At 44.1% G+C, this 22,163-nt stretch overlaps 1 protein-coding gene across 1 annotated transcript in view; it reads left to right on the forward strand.

Moving 5' to 3' along the window:
- ALPK2 (alpha kinase 2) overlaps positions 1-21,432 on the forward strand; it is an 82,945-nt gene extending 61,513 nt beyond the window's left edge. The window contains exons 10-12 of the mRNA XM_006116549.5: positions 706-923; positions 6,808-6,856; positions 19,778-21,432. Of these exons, the coding sequence (XP_006116611.2) occupies positions 706-923; positions 6,808-6,856; positions 19,778-19,994 (484 nt within the window). The 3' untranslated portion in view covers positions 19,995-21,432. The remainder of the gene's footprint in view (positions 1-705; positions 924-6,807; positions 6,857-19,777) is intronic.
- Positions 21,433-22,163: the final 731 nt, after the last annotated feature.

Consider the following 22,163-nt stretch of genomic DNA (forward strand, 5'->3'; position numbering starts at 1 on the left):
TCAAGTTCTGAGTTTGAAAAAACTAATTTTGAATTTCCATACAAAACATCAGCTGGAGTTGGCTGACAAGTTCTGAACTAGATACAAACTTCACCACAATTTTATGGATTTTTTATATCCAAGGCTTTAGTTTGAGCCATTCTATACTAAGAATCTAAGGATCCTCTAAAAAGAAGTTTTTGTATTGCATCCTCTTATTACCTGGAAAAACAGTTATTTTAGTCTAAATTTTCAAATGTGCTAACTACCTGGATGCTTCAGGCTTTAGATGTGTGGCTTGAGAAATCAAGCCATGAAGTGTATCAAACACTGATCACAAATAACGCTCCCCTGGAAGTCACTGGGAGATAAAGGGGCTCAGCAACTCTAAAAATCAGGCCTTTGGCTGCCAAAATTGACACCATAAAAATAATGCACCCAAAATTAGTTAAGATTTTTAAAATGTAGACCTTCATTTTCAGAATGTACAAGGGCGGCATAAAACTTAATGCAGAGGGGTTTAGAATTGACCCAAGCGAATCAACATAATTTCTAGATCATTGCATAGAAAAGGATCCAATTCCTACTAAAATGATTTATGGTATCTAACTTGACTCAGCCCTATTATTTTTTCTATTGACTGTCTGAAACTGCATGTTGCTGGACAAAAAGTCTCTCTCTTCACTTTCCCTGAAATCATTAAGGTTTTTTGGGGTTTAATTTCAGGATAATTCCTATTTTCCTTGTGCATCGTCCTGAGAATAATATCCCTTATGCAACCGTGGAAGAGGAACTGATTGGAGAATTTGTGAAGTATTCTGTCCGGGATGGCAAGGAAATCAATTTCAAGAGAAGAGACTCAGAAGCTGGTCAGAAATGTTGCACCTTTCAGCACTGGCTATATGAGAAGACCAACGGAAACTTGCTTGTTACAGATTTCCAAGGTGAAAGCTCTGATCCTTACATGAGAACTGCCATACTAGGTCAAAGCAATGGTCCATCTAACCCAGTATCCGGTCTTCTGACAGCAACCAATGTTAGATGCCCCAAGTATGTCACAGTTACACCATGCTATCACTCTGACAGCCAATCACTCTGTATCTCAGTAGCTGGACAGATGTTCATAGTAGATCTATGCAACTGGCAGCAGTGAGCCTCATAGCCTTGTCTGAAAAAATTGCGGGGGAGGAGGGTTGGCATGTTTGCACAGCTGAGCCAACAGCCTCCACCGGCCTCTGGGCAAGGTGGGGAGGACCAGTCCTGCACTCCCAGAAGATGCAGAAGGGGCGGAGCCGAGGGCAACCATAACTCACTGCTGCCTGGGGTGCAGCATAACCCTCCCAGAACACGTAGCACTCCAGTGACAATTTAAAGGGCCCAAGGCACCAGCTGCTGAATTGCCCCCTTTTTGCCCTCCCCCGCCCATCGGTGAGCTTGCGCTTGCACTCTAAAAATAGCTATAGCCATAGTCTGATCTGAAGTTGCAAAGTGGGCACAGCTCAGACTCTGAAGCCTGTGGATGAGGGTAGTGCACTCTGAAGTGTTGTCCACATAGACATTTTTAGCGCTAGCACAAGCCTTGCGAGCCCATGTCTGTTGACCCAGGCTAGGAGTCTCGCTGCCACAAGCTGTGGAAATATACCTTCAGGGCCTCATTCCAGCACAACTCTCTTCTTTGCTCTCCTCAATATGCTGAACTTCCAAGTGTGTTCACATAACACCGACAGACCCCAGTTGTCACTGGCCAACACAAGCTTCCCCTGGGGGAGGCTAGCTCCCTGTCTCACCTCTTCCACCCTACCCTCATTCCACCTCAGGCCCCTTGACTGTTCCATCCTGCTTCTACTTCAACCCTCCTCTCCTCCGCACCTGTCCACCATGTCCTCCTTCTCTTAGGATCCTCTCCCCCATGATGGCAGGAGGGTGAGGAAGGATGCAATGGGGTGGGGAGGTCTCACAGAGGAGGGGTGTGGAGAAGAGGAGGGACAATGCAGGCAGAAGATGGGGGAGTGTCTTGTGAAGGAGGGGGTGGAGGAAGGACTCCGTGGACAGGCAGTCTTGTGGGAGGACTGAGGAGGGACATGGCAAGTGGGGAAGCCTCACGGAATGGGTTGGAGAAGAAGAGGGATGTGGTGAGCAGTGGAAATCTCTGAGGAGGTTGGAATGGAGGAGAGGAGCAAACGATCCTCTATTCATGAGCTATAAGACACGTCTATTAGCTAAGACTGTAGCAGTCCCATCAATCCCTAGCTAGTCTAGCCACCACTAACAGGGGAGAGAATGCCACATTAAGCGGGCACAGGTTATCCTCCCTCGCTAACCCTACCACGTAAAATGACTTCTCGTAGGCAGGGACCAGAGAGATTGCTGTTGAACAGATCATGTCCAGTGCCCTGGCTGCACACCTGCTAGCACACTTAGGCTATGTTTAGACTACATCCCTCTTTCAAAAGAGAGATGTAAATTAGACATATCGAAATTGCAAATGAAGCCAGGATTTGAATTTCCCATGCTTCATTTCATAGTATCATAGAATACTAGGACTGGAAGGGACCGCGAGAGGTCATCGAGTCCAGTCTCCTGCCCTCATGGCAGGACCAAATACTGTCTAGACCATCCCTGATAGACATTTATCTAACATCCTCTTAAATATCTCCAGAGATGGAGATTCCACAACCTCCCTGGGCAATTTATTCCAGTGTTTGACTACCCTGACAGTTAGGAACTTTTAGCCTGAGCCATTCCCACTGGAGTCAAAGGAGTTTTGCTATGGGTTCAGTGGGAGCAAGAGAAAAATGTAGGGCATGAGGAACTCTTTGATCACACAGAACCCATCCATTCAATCGACTGTACATTATCTAGGAGCAGGAGGACAAAAGGGACAAGCTGTATTAGTAACCATAGGGTGAAATAGCATGAAGCCTACTGCACCACTTAAATATTACTATAGGCTTGGAAGTCAGACTTCAATGGTGCACAGTCTGTGCTGCTCCTCTACACAAGGAAGAATTTCACTTTCAATGATTTGTCCTAGGCTATAGATGGAGACCCACTTTCAGCTCCCCATTACGCTGATGTCTGGCGGGACTGAAAGAATCTACCACTCCAGGATCTGGCCCCCCCATACAGCATGTGTTTTGATATGTGAGTTCTGAATGGCCCCAAGATATGTTTCCATGACTGCTCTCAACCATTTCCTTGTCCTACTTGGAGCTCTAAACTGGGTCTCAGAGAGGAGTTTATTCCTGGGAGCCGTAGGCAGCACTTCTCCTCACTCTGCCAGATGTTCAGCCTTGTTTTTATACTTTCTCCAGACCATTCTGGACAAAAAGAACCATATGGTACTCTCACCTGAGTCTACCTGTATCATTCCTGACATGCTCCCCTTGCTGTGCTGGTCTCCTTGCAATGCTGCTGGCCTCAGTAGTGAGAGACTGGAACCAGGAATCACACCTGAACCTCTCAGGCAAACCAGGAAATCACATGCCTCTGGCTTCCAATGAATATGTTTGTACAGTGTCTCAGACAATGGGGCCCTGGTTCATGATTCCTATGCTTTATTGCAGTACAAGTAAAGAACAATAACATCATTCACAAGAATTAGCTAATTAGATGATACCCTATCAGTATAAACATGTCTGTAAATTACTGTTATCAAAAACTAATTGTAATAGGCTTTCCTCCCCTTAAATAGCAATTCAAACAAGTATTATGCCCCAGGACCTCAGACAAATTATTAAATAGGGACATAGAATTTTTTAAAGTATATTCTTTACAGTCTAATTGAAGCACTGAGATCCACCTAGTTATTACAAAAATATCAAAAGTAATTATAAGCGCCTTTGACAAAGTGACTGGAGAATGATACAAATATGGGTTTAGAACAATTAAAATGCACAGCCTTTTGATATGGCATCTCACATGGGACAGAATAAAAGCTTTGCAGAGAGGTTTCCAATTTTTTCTTTTCTGATCTCTAACGCAGGCCCTGTAAGCGGGTGCTCTGTTGGCCGTGTGTTCTCCACACTCACAGAAAAGAAAAGAATTAGCTGCTTGCTGTGCAAAGTACTTTAAATAGGCTCATTGGCACCCATGGTGTGGTACTGTGTTCAACTGAAGGAGCTGAGGGAAGGGACATTCATGCCTGTGTTTCTGGAAATAAACAGCTTGGGAAGAAAAAAAATAGTCTCACCATCTTAATAAGAGATTTAATTTTACCACAAATGCACCTTAGTAAATCAAAACACTCATTGCAAGGCTGACTATTGTCTGCTTGTCACCTCACACTGGGATTTATGAATTGCTTTGTGAATTAAAAGACTAAAAACAGCACCCTGTGCCCTCACTTTGCCTTACATTTCAATATCTGACACCTGTCTTCAAAACCAATGGAAATATTCACACCCAGGCGCCTGACCCTGTCTGAAGAAATGCCCTCCTTACATCCAGAGAATGCTGCCATGACACTATTATGTGCCTCGCTCACCCGCAAATATTTGGCCTTAAAAGAAGCACAGTCTGTCTTCACTACGTTGATGAGGGAATAAATAGAGCAACAGCCCTGGCTTGTGTTCTGCAAGGAAAGGTGGAATATTTTAAACAGCACCATGCTCTACCCTTTAAAATTAGAAAGCTGGAAAAAATGCAAATGAATTAAGAGGTAAAAGCCTATAGGGCAGGTCGGAGCAAAATACAGTTCATGGGCCAGATCCAGCCTGACCAGCCACAGGATCCTGTCCACAGACATAGCAGGGAGCCCCTGGCAGATTCCCTTGCTTGTCCCACACACCGCTCAGTGTCATGGCAGCAGGGCCGTTTGTCTTTCAAAATGGTGATCCCGGAAGCAAGGGGGGGGGGAAGGCTTCGGGTGCTGCCCCTGCCCCCAGCACAATACCATTGGCCAGTTTCTGGCCATAAACTGGCCAATGGGAGTTGCCTGTTTAAACAACAAGCAGCACACAAAGCACCATGCCCACCTCCCCTTTGGCTCAGTTATTCACGCAAGCACATGGCCCTGCAGGCTGTGCAGGCGTGGGGCAGGTGAGTGGGTGGGCGGGCAGGCAGGCAGGCTGAGAAACGTTTTAAACTCTGCAAGCATTTAGCTCTGCACGAAGGCAGGCTGGTTAGTTTGCTGGCCAGCACTTGCCTCTGGCACCCTAGCCCCTCTCTTCCCCAACCCTCTCCCCAGATCACAATCCCTTCCTATCTTAGGTTACAACCCAAACTCCTGTGCCGCAGTCCCCGCCCATAGGTCACAAACCAAATCCCTGCATCCCAGTCCCCTGCCCTAGGTCACAAATGCTTCCTTCATCCAAACTCCCTGTCAGACTCCACTCTCCCTCCTGCATCCCAATCCATTATCCCAAGCTCTTTCTGCACCCAACCTCCATCCCAGACTTCATACCTCTTCCATCAATATCATGGAAGAGTGCTGCCCTCGACCACTTTCCAAAATCTTGGAGTGTCCCCCCTCAAAAATTGTTGCCCACCCCTGCTATAGGGCAAAGTCCTGGCCTTATGAGTGTGAGGCATTCTGGAGTCAGGAAGCAGAGTGGCTGAGTTATCATGTGAGCCTGGGAGCTATATCCTCTGTATCGGTTCTTACCACTGATGTTCCAAAAAATGAGCATGTTGTAAATCCTGCTGACAGCAGCAGCATCACAAACAGGGACCAGGACCCTGTACATGCTCCAAACTTGCTGGCCACATCCACTTAGAGTGGCGTGGCTGTGGAATGGGTATCCTGCAGTATACCTGAGGAAGTGCTAGATCTGCCCTATACTCAGACACCTGCTCGGAGGAAGAAGGAGGCTCTCTGTGTCACCATCTCTGCACAAGACAAGTGCACAACACAGGGACAGGACAATAGCCAAGTGGGGTAAAGTAGGAGGTGGAAGGGCTTTTTTGGAAACACTGAGCAAAGAGTTTAATTTAGTTCCAAGTGTCACTCAAAAGACTAAACAGAGCAAAGATTGATGGACCATTTTGATATTCAAAGAGATTTCTCTACCGGAATACATGGTCTCTTTCCCTCCTCTCTCCTCCCACTTGCAAACATCCAAATACCAAAATCCAAGCACACTAAATGACCCACATTTGTCTCTTTGCAGATGTAAATATTCTGATGCTGGATTTAGATGTCCTCTTAAGGGTACATCTAGACTACACACTTCTTTCGAAAGAAGCTTTTTCAAAGGAATATTTCGAAAAATCTTCTTTCAAAAGAGATCATCTAGAAAGCCACAACTTTTTTCAAAAAAGCGAACCATTTTTTTGAAAGAGAGCACTCAGGCAATCTGGATGCTCTCTTTCAAAAAAGCCTTGTTTGCAGTCAAGAACGCCTTTTTTCGAAAGATCTCTTTAAAAAAAAAAGGTGTTCTTCCTCGTAAAATGAGATTTACCCTGTCGAAAAAAACCACTGCATTCTTTCAATTTAATTTCGAAAGAAAGAGGCAGCAGTCTAGACACAGATGACGTTTTTTCAAAAAAAGGCCACTTTTTTCGAAAAATCCTGTAGTCTAGACATAGCCTGTGAGGCCACAGTTAAAGTGACACTCTCAGCTACCGTCCAGTATAGGAAACACTCCAAAGCCTTAGGACTCCACTTATCACCCTGTTTGTGAATCACTGGAATGCTACTGACTGCTACTAGAACCACAGACCAAAAACACTGTGTGTGAGGGGAGAATGTTAAAATATTGTCACTACACAGAGATGACTGAAACAATCAATCAATAAAGAATAACTAGCTGTATATACAAGACTATATGTCTGAAGGCAATCCTAGAAAGCCTGGTTTAATGAAAGCTCCCTATTTTTGTTTTGTAGGTGTAGGAATGAAGTTAACTGACGTTGGCATAGCAACGTTGGCCAAAGGGTGAGTGAAAGACATTTCTTAATGGAATATATTTGCATTGTGCTTCAAATTCCTCATAGTGTAAACCCAATGGGGGTTGGTGCATTGGAGAGCTATTTCTCATCATAACTTTAGGAGAAAAACAATCACAATGTGACTTCTGTTAACCTCCTCATGTTCATAAAATATTAATGGGAACTTTCCTATCAGGAAAATAAATGTGTTTTATTCTATGAAGGAAAGCAAACATACTTGAAGTTTTGCTCTGTTGAATTTTTTCATAAACACTTTATCTTGGAAGAAATAAGATGTCATTGGTATTCCCCACACAAATAATGTGGTCAAGATTTTATTTTCTATTTGTTTTTCTCTCCAACACAATACAAATAAATAGAATTGTCAATATTTAATGTTTTAGTTCCTATCTTACCCATTATACAAAATTATTTGAAAAATCCAGGAGATGTAATGATTCAGGGAATAGGTAATGGGATACAGACCTACATTTTCAAAAGTGATTTTGGGTACCCATTTTGGGATATTTTGAGATATCGATTTTTGAGATATTGATTTTCAGAAGTGCTGAAGAATCACCTTCTGAAGATCATGCCCCATAAGGCACATCAGTTTGAGCATCTGTGCATCTGTGTCCAGGGCCGGCTTTAGGAAGTGCGGGGCCCAATTCAAACCAAATTTTGATTGAGAAAAAAAAAAAAAAAAAAAAAACCACCCCCAGCACACAACTAACACACAACTAACAGCTCCTTTAAATCCCCAGCTACAGGGCAGAGTCCCGCCTTCCAGCCAAACTTCCCCTCCCGTCCTTCCACAGCGCACAGAAGCCGCTGTGCTCTTCCTCCAGGGCCAATGCTCGCTCCCGCAGCACGCCCGGCATGCCAGCACACTTCCGGGGTTAGGGTGCTGGGCCCTCTGGCTTTAGGGTGCGGGGCCCTTTTAGGTGTGGGGTCCAATTCGGGGGAATCAGGCAAATCGGCCTAAAGCCGGTCCTGTCTGTGTCTGTATCTATGTGTCCAATGCAGCTATATATAGGATAGTAACTTGATGCACAAAAGAAACTCATTTAAGGGTTTACTAACATTTATTTCATTGCAAAGCATCCCCCCCTTCTGGAAGACAAAAATTTCTTGAAACAGTCAAACAGTATCCATGGCAATCAAAAGCAACCTGTCTCCTAGTGACTCTGAAATTATTCTAGCTGTTCTTAAGAAACAAATATAGGGAATCCCACAACAGCAATAAAAAGCTTAACCCATTTATGTTATAATTCTTTTCAACGTCTCCCAAAGTCCTTCTCTGTGTATTTTGCTTGTGGAATTTGCCTGAAACAAAATGGTGATATGGAGATCCATTAATGAGTGTCCAGGTAGATTAAACTGTTCTCCAACAGTGTATTGCCTTTTCGGACATCTGATTTGTGTCCATTAATTCTTTTCCATAGAGACTAACCAGTTTGGCCAATATACATGGCAGTGGGGTATTGTTGGCATTTGATGGCATAGATCACATTAGTGGATGTGCAGTTAAATGAGCCTCTGATTTGGTACTGATGTGGTTGGGTCCAGTGATGTACATGTGTGGGCAGAGTTGGCACCGGGGCTGATTGCAGGGGTGGGTTCTTGGATGATTTTGATGGAGGTATGTTGTGTGGTTATTGGAAAGAATTTGTTTAAGGTTAGGGGGTTGTCTGTAAGCAAGGATTGGCCTTTCCCCTAAGGTCTCAGGTAAGGGATCATTTTCCAAGATAGGTTGCTGATTGTGTATAATGCGTTGGAGGGGTTTGAGCTGTAGACTGTAGGTAATGATAAGAGGACTTCTGTTATTTTCTCTTTTGGGCCTGTCTTGAAGTAGTTCATATCTGGGTACTTTTTTGGCTCTATCAATCTGTTTTTTCACAACTACTTCCATATGTGTTTCACCCACAACTACTTCAAGTCAGCAGCACAGCCATAGGCACCCGCATGGCACCACAATATGCCAACTTCTTTATGGTTGACCTTGAACGTTTCCTCAGCTCTCATCCCCTAGTACTCTTACTCTGCTTACACTACATTGATGACATCTTCATCATATGGACCCACGGGAAAGAAACCCATGAAGAATTTCACAGGGATTTTAACTACCTCCACCCCACCATCAACCTCAGCCTGGATCAGTCCACATGAGAAATCCACTTCATTGACACTACAGTACAATTAAATAATGGACAAATTTCCACCACCCCATACAGGAAACCTACTGACCACTACATTTACCTTCATGCCTCTAGCTTCTATCCCAGACACATTTTTCAGTCTATTGTATACAGCCAAGTCCTAAGATACAACTATATTTGCTCCAAACCCACAGACAGAGACAAACACCTACAGGATCTATATAGAGTATTCATAAAACTGAAATACCTACCCAGAGAAGTGAAAAAACAGATTGATAGAGCCAAAAAAGTACCCAAGGCATGGAGTATATTTGCTTCCCTTGGACGGTAAGTGGTCATGCTTTACCACCATGATATCACTTGATGCTAAATCATGATGCTTCAGGGCACTTCATCCCCTAGAGTCCACTTCCTTAGTCCTACAAAGACTTTTAAATTCTGCCCATTTCCTGAATAAGGAAAGTTCTGAGTGTAAATCTCAGTACTTTCAAATGAATAATTCTGCTCACCTCAGGCTACCGTGACATTTTCTGCATCTTAGCACCTATTCCTGGGCTCTGCAGAGATTCTATTATGCTGCTTCCTCCCAGCAGACTTTCCCTCATTGCCGCCCCTCCCTAGGACTTCTCACAGCTTCCCTCAGAGAGATCCCTGGTCCTGAAAGGCCCTATTTCAGTGCTCCTCCATAAGGGCCTAACTTGTTGGCTATGGATAGGCTGCTTCCCACCCATGCTCCTCTCTCCTGGGTCTCTTCCCCAAAGTGAGTTCACAACTCTGTTTAAGTTGTCCTCTCCCTGCTCCCTAGCAGCTGAGGTGAGTCAGTATAATTAAGTCTCCATCAGCCTTAGATAGGGGATAGATGTCTGGTCACTGGCAAGTCTGAGCCTGGGTTGCTTTAAGGGGTGGAGCAGCCTGTGGCAGTGGCTTAAGAGCATTCCAGAGTTGCAGCATCTTGCCTTCTGTCCTGTTCAGATTATATCAAGGAGCACACAAGCAGTCATACCAGGTCAGAGCTATGATCCATCAAATCTTGCATCCCATTTCAGATACTGGCATACACCAGATGCTCCACAGGAAATTATAATAGCCCCATAATGAACAACATAGGTATCTGCTGCAGGCAGTTAGTTGATGACTCATCTCCAGAAGCCTGGATGTTGTTATCCCTTATACACAATATCTTGGGGTACATCCAGAGCTGGACCGAGACATTCCGGCACCCCGGGCAGACAGGTTAATTGTGCCCCGGGTTGGGGGAAGGCGCATCATAGGGGACAGCGCATGCGCGGCCCCGCCCCTGCGCCAGTGTGTGGGGAGGGTGCATACACAGCCCCGCCCCCATGCTTGTGCATGGGGGAGGGCGCATGCGCTGCCCTGCCCCTGCCCGGTGCGCGGTGCAGGGTGAGCGGAGCTGGCGGCAGCAGGACGCACGTGCCTATCCCAGCGCCGCCCGGCTACCGCCGCTGGCGTGCAGCCTGGGGCCGCCCAGGGCGGGCCAAGCCTGGCCGTGAAGATCCCTGCAGCTGTGGGGGGAAGGGCGTTGCTGGCCGGCACTGCGGGGGTTAACGCGGCCCCCACCCTGGGTGGCCACTGCAGGATTGCCGCTGGGAGCTGCTGCAGCCCACGATCGAGGAGCTGGGCGCATGGTGCCTGATGGCAACTATAAGGGGCACTGTGCACCCCTTACAGCTGCCATCAGGCCCCCCCCAATAGGTTGGAGCCCGGCTAGCCCATGCCTTAATCCGGCCCTGGGTAGGTCTATGCTGCACAACTATTTCAGGATACCAGAAGTATCCCAAAATAACTGCCCCACATTTTACCAAGCCACTCATTAATTCCAAATATTTTTCGAAATGTGGGTCTGCTATTTTGGCATCCCTGTATCCCTCATTTCACGAGGGTTAAGGGATGTCTCGAAATAGTGTGTTATTTTGAAATTTGGCACTGTGTATACATGCCAAATTTCAAAATAAGCCATTTTGAAACAGAATCAAAATAAGATATGCAATTTGCTTAGCATATCTTATTTTGAGTTTAGGGTACTGTGTAGATGCACCCTTGCAGAAGTGAGTTGTGCAGATTAACCATACATGGAGAAAACACAAATTTCCTTGTATCTGTTTTTAAATGTCATTCATCTGCTGAGATATTTAGCAATTCCAACCCTGCCTCCCATAACTGCTGTGAAATTTTGCACCAGAGAGAAAAGAACACTCCTTTCAATATTATTTTAACAAGCCCGTTGTTTCCTCAATTAATGCATACTATTATTTTCTCTGACTTTATTGTGTGTTGTCATAGTTCTGTTCCCTTGCATTCTTCTTGGATAGATGATTGTGACAACCCATTTAAGTTGGGTTCTTCTTTGAGAAATCTGTACAAAAAATAGTCTTTGTACATATTGCTGAGATAAGTTCTATGTGGTTCTCTATATGCCAGAGGCACAGAAAAAAGAACAATGCTTTTACTCCTCCTCCACCTCCTTTGTAATATCCCAGAATATTCTGGGAAACCCCTTGACATTTTGAGCCTGGCACTTTTTCAAATTTTAAATTGATTTTTTTTTTTTTTTTTGCATTGGCTCCAAAGCGAAATTATTTGAATTAGTCTCTCATCATCGAGCTAGGAAATAAAGAACTCATAAAAGTTTTAATTATGTAAGACTGTGCTCTGGAACCTGATGATTTATAGGAAGGTTTTAATGAATGTTATTATACGACACACTATGGGAAATTATGCTGATGAAAACACATCTGGGACAAAGAGACAGGAAGATGAGGTCAGACAAAGAATGTACAGTAAAGTCTGAACTAAGAATTACCACAAACAGACACTCTTTGTCTTAAGCAACCACCTCTTCAATTTCTAGTGCCTTTTGTTTTACTCATGTTATTTCTACAAGGCACCAGATTTTTGCTAGTCCTGTAGGTGGATGCCTCTGACTTAATTTTTGCCAAGCTGATTTTAAACCATGTTGGGCTATACAGAGAAAAACAAATAAATAGGTAGAAATTGATCCACATTACAGCTTACTGCTAATGGCAATACAATGCAAACAAAAGAGGTGCTAAATCCAATATGTCTGGGAGAATGCACACAGTCATAGTGGGTTATAATTCTAATAATGATTCTATTTTTTGTGACTGTAAGACAGAAATGAAATGAAACTAATGTATCAGTGTAATAGCCAATGCAAATGGCATTAGAGGCATTAACCTGTCTTTGCAGGGGAGACAGACTCATTAATCAAATAGGTGTTTGGCACATCTAATTCCTTTATACATATAACTTCGGAAAATTTTACCAGCACCATGGCTGAATGGAGACTGTTTAATGGAGTTTCTATTTAATTCCGGTAGTAAATAAAAAGCTAAATTCACTCTGACAACACTATGATTATGATTAGCAAAAAAATAAAACCTGCATTCTAGTGCTGATATTAAGTTAAAAATACTCTAATGTCATGCTATAAAGTGTTATTGATGAATTTACAAAAGCTGCTATGGCAACCATCAGGAATTATTTATGTTCATTTAATTTTTGCCCCTAGTATTACTTTTAAAATAAGCATACAATACCTCTAGCAAGAGACAGCCCAGATTAATATTCTGCATAACATTTCTAGCATTGCCCAGTGCCATTAATCTTTTTAGAAGCCAGAGTGTAGGAATCCAAGCAGTTAAGGTCTGAACCACAAAATGTGATGTCCAAATTTCTTTCTCTGTTCTCCTCTTGATATCCCTGTCCCCTTCCCATTTTTTTTATTGGTTATTAAAGAGATTATTAGCTCAGGAGTCCCCAAAATATCAGCTGCCAGGGCCATATTATTCAGCCTTGCTGTTATGGTGGGCTGGCACAGGACAATTATAGAAAATAATATATACATTTTGTACATAAAATTTCTCAACAGGAGAAAATACATATTTTCAAGGGTATTATTAATTTTAGAGGAAGAAAATTAGTAATCATCAGATCGATATACAAAAACAAGCACTGAAAATTATTTTTTCTTCAATTGTCTTCTCCGAGCCACTGTATTTTATATGAAGCCCTGACAGTGCAATTGTGGGCAACATGTGGCTCATCAGGCTAATCTGCTGGCAGGCCATGAGAGTTTGTTACATTGAGCGTTTGCAGATATAGCTGGCCACCGCTTTCAGTCACCGCCGTTTACCATTCTCCTGACAATGGGAGCTGTGAGAAGCAGTGGCCAGCACATTCTTGATGCCTGCACTGCTTCCCGCAGCCTGGCTGTTGCTTTCTGCTTCTCCCATTGGCCAGGGAGAGCAAACCTTGGCCACTAGGAGCTGCAGGCAGCTTTGCCTGCGAATGCTCTATATAAGCAAACTCTCATGGCCTGCCAATGGATTACCCTGATGTAATACAACTGGATTCAGCAAGCTGGTCAAAATGTATCGATAGGCCTGATTTGGCCTGCGGAAAGTGTTCTCTGTAAACTGAGCGCTTGAGTGACTCACCCAGGAGAAATTAAAACGCCGCCTGGCGGATTAGCAGAGAACCCACAGTTGGCAGCATGCATTTCTACTGGTGGTGCACACTCACACATGCCTCAGCGTACATAGCAAAAATTATTCTGCACATGGATGGGAATATTGCCCATGGGCCATAGCTTGCAAAACCCTGGGTTAGATGCTTATGATATATAAACACATGTCTGATTAGTTATTGTTTTGTGCATCTCATATACTTGTTTTATCAGCGGAGTGAAAAGTCACAAAAGCACAAAGTTATTACAGGTTGAACCTCTCTAAACTGGGCCTCTCTAGTCCGACAGTATCCATGGTCAGAAGCATCATGGATGTTCCAACGGCGAGCTGGTGGCTGAGAGCCCTGCATGCTGACAGGGCAGCAGGCTTCCCCCAGCAATCTGCCAACCGGGCCAGGAGCCCAGTGCACAGCACTGAGGCTGCTCAGTAGGGCCGGGAAGCCTGGTGGGGCTGGTAGGGTAACTGGGCCAGCTGCAGGGGGAAACCAGTTGGGAGGCTGGCAGCTGGGCCAGGACTTGCGGGGGGTTGGAAGGAGGTGGAGGTGGGCCAGGTATGACCTCTCCTGGTCCAACAAAATTCCTCATCCAGGACCAGTCAGGTACTGAGGGTGCGAGACCAGGAAGTTGCTGTATAATCGGTGTGCAATAGTAATGGCTGTGATACATTTTCTACCACTAGAGGGCAAGGCTTTACTAGAAATAGAAAAACAGACCTTGAAAACATTTGTAATTTAACCATTGGGGAGCACCAAAGTCATAACTTAAACTTTGTAAATATGATAGCTGAGTCAATTCTTCCTTATATTTAAACCAGAAAAAAGGTGAAATACAATGATCTGCTTTCTAAGAGCTTCGCAACAATCAACCCAAATTTTAGATTAGATTTTAATTACCAAGGAGTATCCAGGGTGTGTAAAAACCATGAGGGAAATGAGAGCGTAATATTTTTTTTTACCCCCATAGCCATTATAATTTAAAATGCCTCCAGATACCAAATGTGGAATCTAAAAATTCCCTCCGTGTTTTGAAGCATGGAGAGCTATGGGATAGCCCTCTGTGGAGAGAGAAGGCACCACAAAGTTTGAATTTGTATCCAAATCCCAACTCCTCTAGATTTCAGGAATTTTGGTTCGGGCTTCTCCCTGAACTTGAAGGCATTTTGTCATACCCTGCCATTCATCAGTAATCTACGCGTTAACTAACAACACATCACATGTTAAATAACAGATTACACATTCTTTCAGGAGGCTGGAAAGGTCATTTGGTGCTATTGAACACAGAACCTATGAAAGCAGCATGAGGATATTTCCCATTTAGAATCCATTTGCTGAAACAGGCCTCCTCCCCCGTTACATATACCCACAAGCTGTAACAGCAGCAGAATGTTTGAATTAGCCTCACTTGTCCTGCCAAGCTCCAGTTAGACTATAGAACAAATTATACATTCTAGATGTGTAAGTGAAGGAAGGCTCTAGACAAGCACTGAGGTACAAACTGTTTTTTGAATATCCCAAAGGTTGGGACTGCTCAGATGCAAGGATTTAATTCTCTGATCCTATGGTGATGGATACAGTAGAAAGGGGTAAATAGGTAGCTTTCGATTACCTGCTGTAAAGATAGGAACCATTTATAACATTCAAATCCCTCCAGAGATTCTGAAGCCTTTCAAATCCAGTGGTGTTTGGATCAGAGGGGAAAAGTTGGTTTCATATCATCTCTACATACAAAAGCAAACAAAAGCCAATTGTGATAGAAGAAGGGAAATGGGGATGATTTTATTTGTGAATAAAATTGGTGGAATAGTATTAATCAACTTTTTAAACTCCACAATATGTTGGCCTCATTTTTCATCCATGAGCCATTGAAAGCCCAATCCCATTTGCTGTCAATAGGTAGGGGCTGAATATACTTTCACAAAACGAGACACTCATTTGCTGTCACTGAGTTTCTGGGCCTCATTTTAATGAATGCTGAGTACCCAAAACTCCAGTTGAACTCAGTGGAAACTCAGAGTGCTCAGAACCTGTGAAAATCAGGCCCCAAAGGTCTCAGGCTGGGCCCCCAAAGTTTGAAGAATCAGTCATCAAAGATGAAAATAAATAATGTCCTGGTTGATTCCTTCCAATATGTCCCCTGGGATCATTGGTTAATGGAGGTATGTACTGATCCTGCAGAGACATTATTGACATAAAAGTTAATAATTTATTGCCATACACTGGATAATTTTTCTAGTTTCATGAGAAGAGAGGATAGATTTTTAAACGTTACCTTTTTGTGCCAAAACTATTTCCAACTGTTAAACTATTGGTCTCAGTTCTATAGAGTGAATAAACTTCTTGCAAAGCAAGTGTGCAGGAAAAAGCATGTGAAAAATTCCTACCAGCAGCAACACAATTTCCAGTAATGTGGCATCCATGGAAAAGGAAATGGTTTTCCCCTCTCAATTTGAAAAATAGGCAATGTCTGCCAGAAGGAAAACCCACTACATTCATGCCTTGAAAATGGTCATTTTGCACAGACCTACAAGAGCAATCACAAAGGAAAACAACTATCATTCATGGCAGTGAAAGCTGTCAAATCACTAATGGCCCTGGAGATTCCTAAGCATTTACATTTTGCTGAATAGAACAGCAGCCCACTTCAGAGTGGAGGAGAAATGTGGCCCCTCTTTCAGTCCTGCAACGGAAACAAGATATTTTAAATATTAAAGCAAGCAGATGTTATCCAAAGGCCCTCTGCATCACAGAGGCTCATTATTCACTCAGACATTGGCACCTGATTCTCTTGACACATACAGTGCTGCAAGCATGCAGGATAGTAACACAAAACCACTATAGAGTGAAGGGGTTTTAACTAAAGCTCATTGAATTATTTGTAGTGAGTAATAGTCCCAGTGAATTTGGCCTTTATTTCCCACAAACACCCAGTGATTGGTTGAATATTCATGATTAAACCTCTATTGGAAGGTGAAAGAAGACTGGCCTTCAGGCACAAACAAAACACAACAAAAGGAGGAACAAAGTGCTGTTTCTTTAAGGCCTGCCCTTTGGAATGAGGAGTTGCACTGCCCTGACCAATTTCCAGTCAAACCCAAAGTTCTCCTCAGCTTGATCCAAAGGGGAAGCTCTTGTCAATGTCAGGCAGGCTTGCTGGTGAGAACAATTCTCTCAGGGGGTCTTCATGCTCCCAGGTTTGGGATTTGGTCTGGGAGTCTCCTTGGCTGTATATCATCTATAGACTTAATTTCTGCCCCCTCTGGTAGAAGGAGCTGGGCTGAGGCTAGCCTTCCCCAGGCATCCCCGCCCCCAAGAAGCAGGAGAACATTTTGTCATTCCATCCCCGAGCTACTTTGCCTTTCTGTTTACAACCTGCCTATGGGCTTGATTGAGAGTACAGAGCCAGGGAGTATAAACGAGTGAAGGCACAATGTCAGGCTACCCTAAACATGAGTCAGGACCAGGGGAAGAGCACAGACTTTGTGCCTGATGATGATGCTCGGAGCCAGCAAAAGGACAAGGCAAGCTGCCAGGCTCCATCCTTACACACCAGTCAGTCACACAGGCTGGCAGAGATGAAAGCAGGGTGAAGTACATATGATGTCCACCCCCCACCTAGAACTGAATTGAACCAGAGGCCTTCTGCCTAGAACCATGTTTCTCTACAGCATGAGCTGGAGAGCCAGCTGCAGCTGAGACCAGAAATAGACACATCCTCTTGGGACTGGGTGCAGATACACACACAACTAGTGGATTACATATGCTGAATGAGATTATGGTCAAATGCAACATACTCCTGGTATGCAAGAAGGCATTGTGAAGCAATTGTAATTCAGAGGGAGAGTCTGAGTTGCATTTCATTCAGGGAACTCCTCCTGGAGCTGCTCAGTGATATATCATTGCTTAGTTGGGGATGGGAATACACTCATACTCTTGGCCCTTAAAGAGTCAAGCAGGTGATTTCTCTTCTTCCAGCAGACAGGCTAACTAGGCCAGGGCAGGCCCACCACCTAGTTCACTTGTCAGGCAGATAAGCCCTTTCCCACATGGCTCCGCTGTGGTATGTTCACACCACTAATAAAAGCAACCTCTGTGTAGAGCTATTATTCACTAAAATTGCTGCAAAAGATTTTTTTTTTTTTAATATTCAGGCAGCTCCAACTTTAAGGAAGGAGCTGAGATTGTACAGTCATCACGACAGAAGTGGCCAAACCCCACCAAAAATTAAAAGGCTGACTTCAGTACTTCTCTTGCCTCTTGAAGCGGATCACCATAAAGGTGATCACTTACAAGCTGAAGAGAGCTTGTTATCTTTTATCCACATACTTTCCAGACTGCAATGATTTGCTTAAAATCATTTAAGTCAAATGTGTTTGTGTGTGTGTGTTTAAATGAAGCAACAAAGTCTATAGATGATATATGTATGTCCCTAAGGAAGCAAGGGAGCCTGCCATTATAAATGTGTGGGTATGCAGAAAAGCGTGACTTAATTTTTTCGGTATGTTTGAGAAACGGTAGGATTTGTGTGATCCATCAAAGAGTTTTTTTCCACCCTACAGTGAAACCATGTGTTCCATCATGATCTGACACATGGGAGTTCCCGGGAGGCCTTTTCATCTCATATGAGATTATTGCTGTTAGGAAAGCAAATAGCCTGACATTTTAACCTCCCTGTTCTGTCACCTTAAAGTAACAATAGAGATGCAAAAATGAAGCTGTTAGATGTAAACTGAAAAAAAGATATTGTCACCCTGCCTTAAGAGAGAGTTTTTGGTTTCTCTGCCACCTGCTTATCTCCTTCGGTGAATTTTATTCTACGGAGCACGTTAGAACGGACAGGTCCATCCATCATATGGAGATTGGGTTTTTCTCCTTATAGCAGGCAGCATCTTCATTAGCATTAGGTTGCCTGGGAGAAAAATGAATTGGCCACATTAGAACTGTACAGTATGTTGCCGCTCAGATATTTTCATTTTAATGCTGCCAGCTATATTTGTTCATGCACAGCTCCCACTGGAGACTGTTTGCTGACTTGGATAACAGGACAAAGATCATACTCCTGTTACTGTTACTCACAAAGTAAAAAGATGATCCCTGCCCGTGGAGTTTACGATCTAAGCCAAGCAACAACAGATAGATACAGAGAGCCAGGGAGACCACAAGACAGCTTCACAGGTGGGCAGCCCCCGTCCCTAGCTCTGCATGTGAGCAGTAGGGACACTGCTTCAGAGAAATAATGATGATACTTGCCCACTTCTGTATCTTCTTCTATCTGAGGTGCCCTAAGCATTTTACATAGATTACTCTGAAGTTTTTCTTCATTTACAAATTTCTCTAACTAAGAAGATTAATGGACACTTATATTAGCCAGTCATTGAAATTATAGATGGAAGAGGAATAGTTGGAACACAGGGCTGAAAGCCAGATTCCTAAACCATATTTTCCTCTCTACAGCTTTTTGATTGGCCTTGGGCAAGACATTTAACCTCTTTGTGCCTTGATTTATCACATATAAAATGGGGATAATACCTCTCTCCTTCAAGCTGTCTACACAGCAGCATTATTTCAGAATAACTGACCTTATTCCAAAATGACATAATCTGTGTCTACACATAAGCAGTTATTTCAACATCATGTTGAGCTGGAGGACTGCTTACTCCGACTCCTGGAACCCTCGTAGTATGAGGATAAGGGGAGTCGGGGAAAGATGCTCACTCTCGAAATAACTGCTGTGTAGACAGAGCCAAAAGTCAAGTTTAGCCCGGCTATGTAGACGTGCCCTCAGAGAGGTGATGAGAAGCTTATTAAATGTTGTAGTGTTATCAGGGGGACCAACAGACTAGGCCGGGCCCCTGGGCAATGTGAGTGTGTGTGGGGAGGAGGTGGCTTCACAACCCTGGAATGAGTGGGTTCTTGGGCAGAAGGGGTGGGGCCAAGGCTAGCCTCCCCCTGACAGACTTCTGTGATGCCCAGAATGTGCCGCGTCTCCACTAGCCAGCCCTCAGCACTGCCCTCAGCATGCTGCATGGAGCTCTGGCAGTGATTTAAAGTTCCCAGGGCTCCAGCCACTGCTGCTGCAGCAGTAGCAACATCCAGGAGCCCCAGGCTCTTTTGAATAACCCGGCCCCAGGCCAGTTCCCCTGCACTGCCTCTCTTCTCCCCCATCAGCAGTCCCAAGTGTTAGTCATGAATCCAAAGTCATACTGTAAACCTGTTTTGAAAAATAAAGGTTGAAAGCTCTTTTTTGTTCTTCTTCACTGCTGCAGATACAAAGGGTTTAAAGGCAACTGTGCCATTTCCTTCATTGACCAGTTTAAAGCTCTCCACCAGTGCAATAAGTATTGCGAGATGTTGGGGCTGAAATCCCTCCCAGGCCAGCGTCAAAAGCAGAGGAAACCAACAGCCGTGAAAAGCAAAGTCCCTCCCAACTCACCTCATGTGCAGAACGGAGCGGGCATCACCCAGGCCACCAAGACAACATAGGCTTCCTGTCTTCCAAGCACCGGTAACACTGTACTACTTAGCACGAGCTCCGCTCCAGAAGTGCACAGGTACTGAATGACATGACTGCGGAGTTAGCTGGCGCCTTCTGCAGTGTGCCATAGTTTTGAAGCCAGTGCTTTGGTAACAGCCACAAGGGAACCAGCTGTCTCTGTGGCTAAGCAAGCTACAATCAAGAAACAATGGAGAGTTTTCAGAGCCAAACAAAGCTCTATCAGTGTCTCACTTGACTTTCAAGCATTTTTACATATGTCACCGTGTCTGTGTGTATCTGTGTATTTGCACATCTTGTGTCTTGATCTTTGTGCAGCAGATGGGTCACTACTGGAACATTTCTGTCCTCCCATCACAACTCCAAGATCCTTCCACCAGTGATACTGTGGCAGTCAGCAATTATTTAAGCCGTCACTTACTAAAGTTTTTGGACTAGAACTGAATACTGACAATGGGGTCAAGGATGTACGGGAATGACGGCTTTATTTCCTAACTCTTTGCACAGTTATAATCCTTACTAGACTCAGAGTCCTTGTATTTTTCCAATTAAATTCCTTTTAAAACAAGAGTAAGCCACATGGTTATTTGGATCATTGTACACCCCAAGGACAAACTCAAGGAGTTAGCAGCCACCTATGTTGCTTTCCTCATAAAGTTTGGTCACCCACCTGGAAAAATCCTATAACTGGTATTCTTATCCATAGAATTTGTTTTCTTTCTGAAACTCATCCTGTGCCCAGTCAGATCTGGTTGCAAGATGGCCCTGAGGATCCAAGCTGTAGGATGCTGACCCCGATGCATACTGAATTCACTGGAAGCTGAGCATGGGCGGCAGATAACATAGGCTGGGGAAGGCTGAGCCTCTTTAAACTGCTTGACGTGGCCCTGTGCACACTCCACTCCCAGACTCCCTTCTGCCTGCATCCAGTTCCCATTCCTCTCTTCCATGTCAGAGACTAGGGCGAGAGTCTCTGCTGCTAGGGCAGGCAGGCTCAGGGGGCTGGAGCCACACTGTACCACCTACCTGCCCGACACAGGTAGAGCACATTGCCTGCCTGCTTACCAGTCCACCACCCACCCGACACATTGGCCTGGGGGCACTCTGGGGCTGAGTGCACATGGGGGGTGGGAGTGGCAGTGGGGTAGGTGTGCTGTGGGCACTGGTGCACTTGGAGGGGGCAGCTGAAGGACAGGGGAAAGTCCTCAGACAGAGGAGGAAGGACTGGGAACTGCCCCTTCCCCTTAGGTCCTGCCTCTGTGCTGCAACTTACTCCCTAGAGCCTGTGATAGAAATGTAGCCGTGTTAGTCTGGTGTAGCTAAAACAAAATACAGGACTATGTAGCACTTTAAAGACTAACAAGATGGTTTATTAGATGATGAGCTTTAGTGGAAGAAAATAGTCACAGCCATATATATACCAAAGGATACAATTTAAAAAAATGAACACATATGAAAAGGACAAATCACATTTCAGAACAGAAGGGGGATGTGTGTGTGTGGGGGGAAGGAAGGTCCCCCTGCATCCTCCTTCTGTTCTAAAATGTGATTTGTCCTTTTCATATGTGTTCATTTTTTAAAATTGTATCCTTTGGTATATATGGCTGTGACTATTTTCTTCCACTATTTGATCTGAGGAAGTAGGTCTGGCCCACGAAAGCTCATCATCTAATAAACCATCTTGTTAGTCTTTAAAGTGCTACATAGTCCTGTATTTTGTTTTCCCTAGAGCCTGTTCCTCTTCCCCTCCCCCTCCCAGAGTGTTTTTTCGCCCCTACAGCCAGCAAAAAGTGGAAGGTCATTTTCTCTCCTCCTCTGACAGTAACTACGATAAAGTTAAATTTCATTTTAATTTAATAGAGACAATTCCAGGAAAACCTACCACTGTAGCATTTAACTTCAAAAGGGAGAGCTATACAAAAACGAAGACATAAACTAGAAGGTAAAAGAATAGAATACAGCTTTCATATGTTTATATTAAAACACCATAATTAAGGTACAAACTACAGGTTTACCCTACATTAAAACAAAACAAAAAAACACAGTAAGAGGACAAAACATGCCACCATGGCTAAATAGCAGAGCAAAAGAGATTGTAAAAACATCTTTTAAAAATTGGAAGTCAAATCCTGGAGAAGATATCAGAAAGGATTACAAAC

Source organism: Pelodiscus sinensis, chromosome 6 (assembly GCF_052426305.1).
Source record: "Pelodiscus sinensis isolate ZL-2025 chromosome 6, ASM5242630v1, whole genome shotgun sequence".
NCBI lineage: Eukaryota > Metazoa > Chordata > Testudines > Trionychidae > Pelodiscus > Pelodiscus sinensis.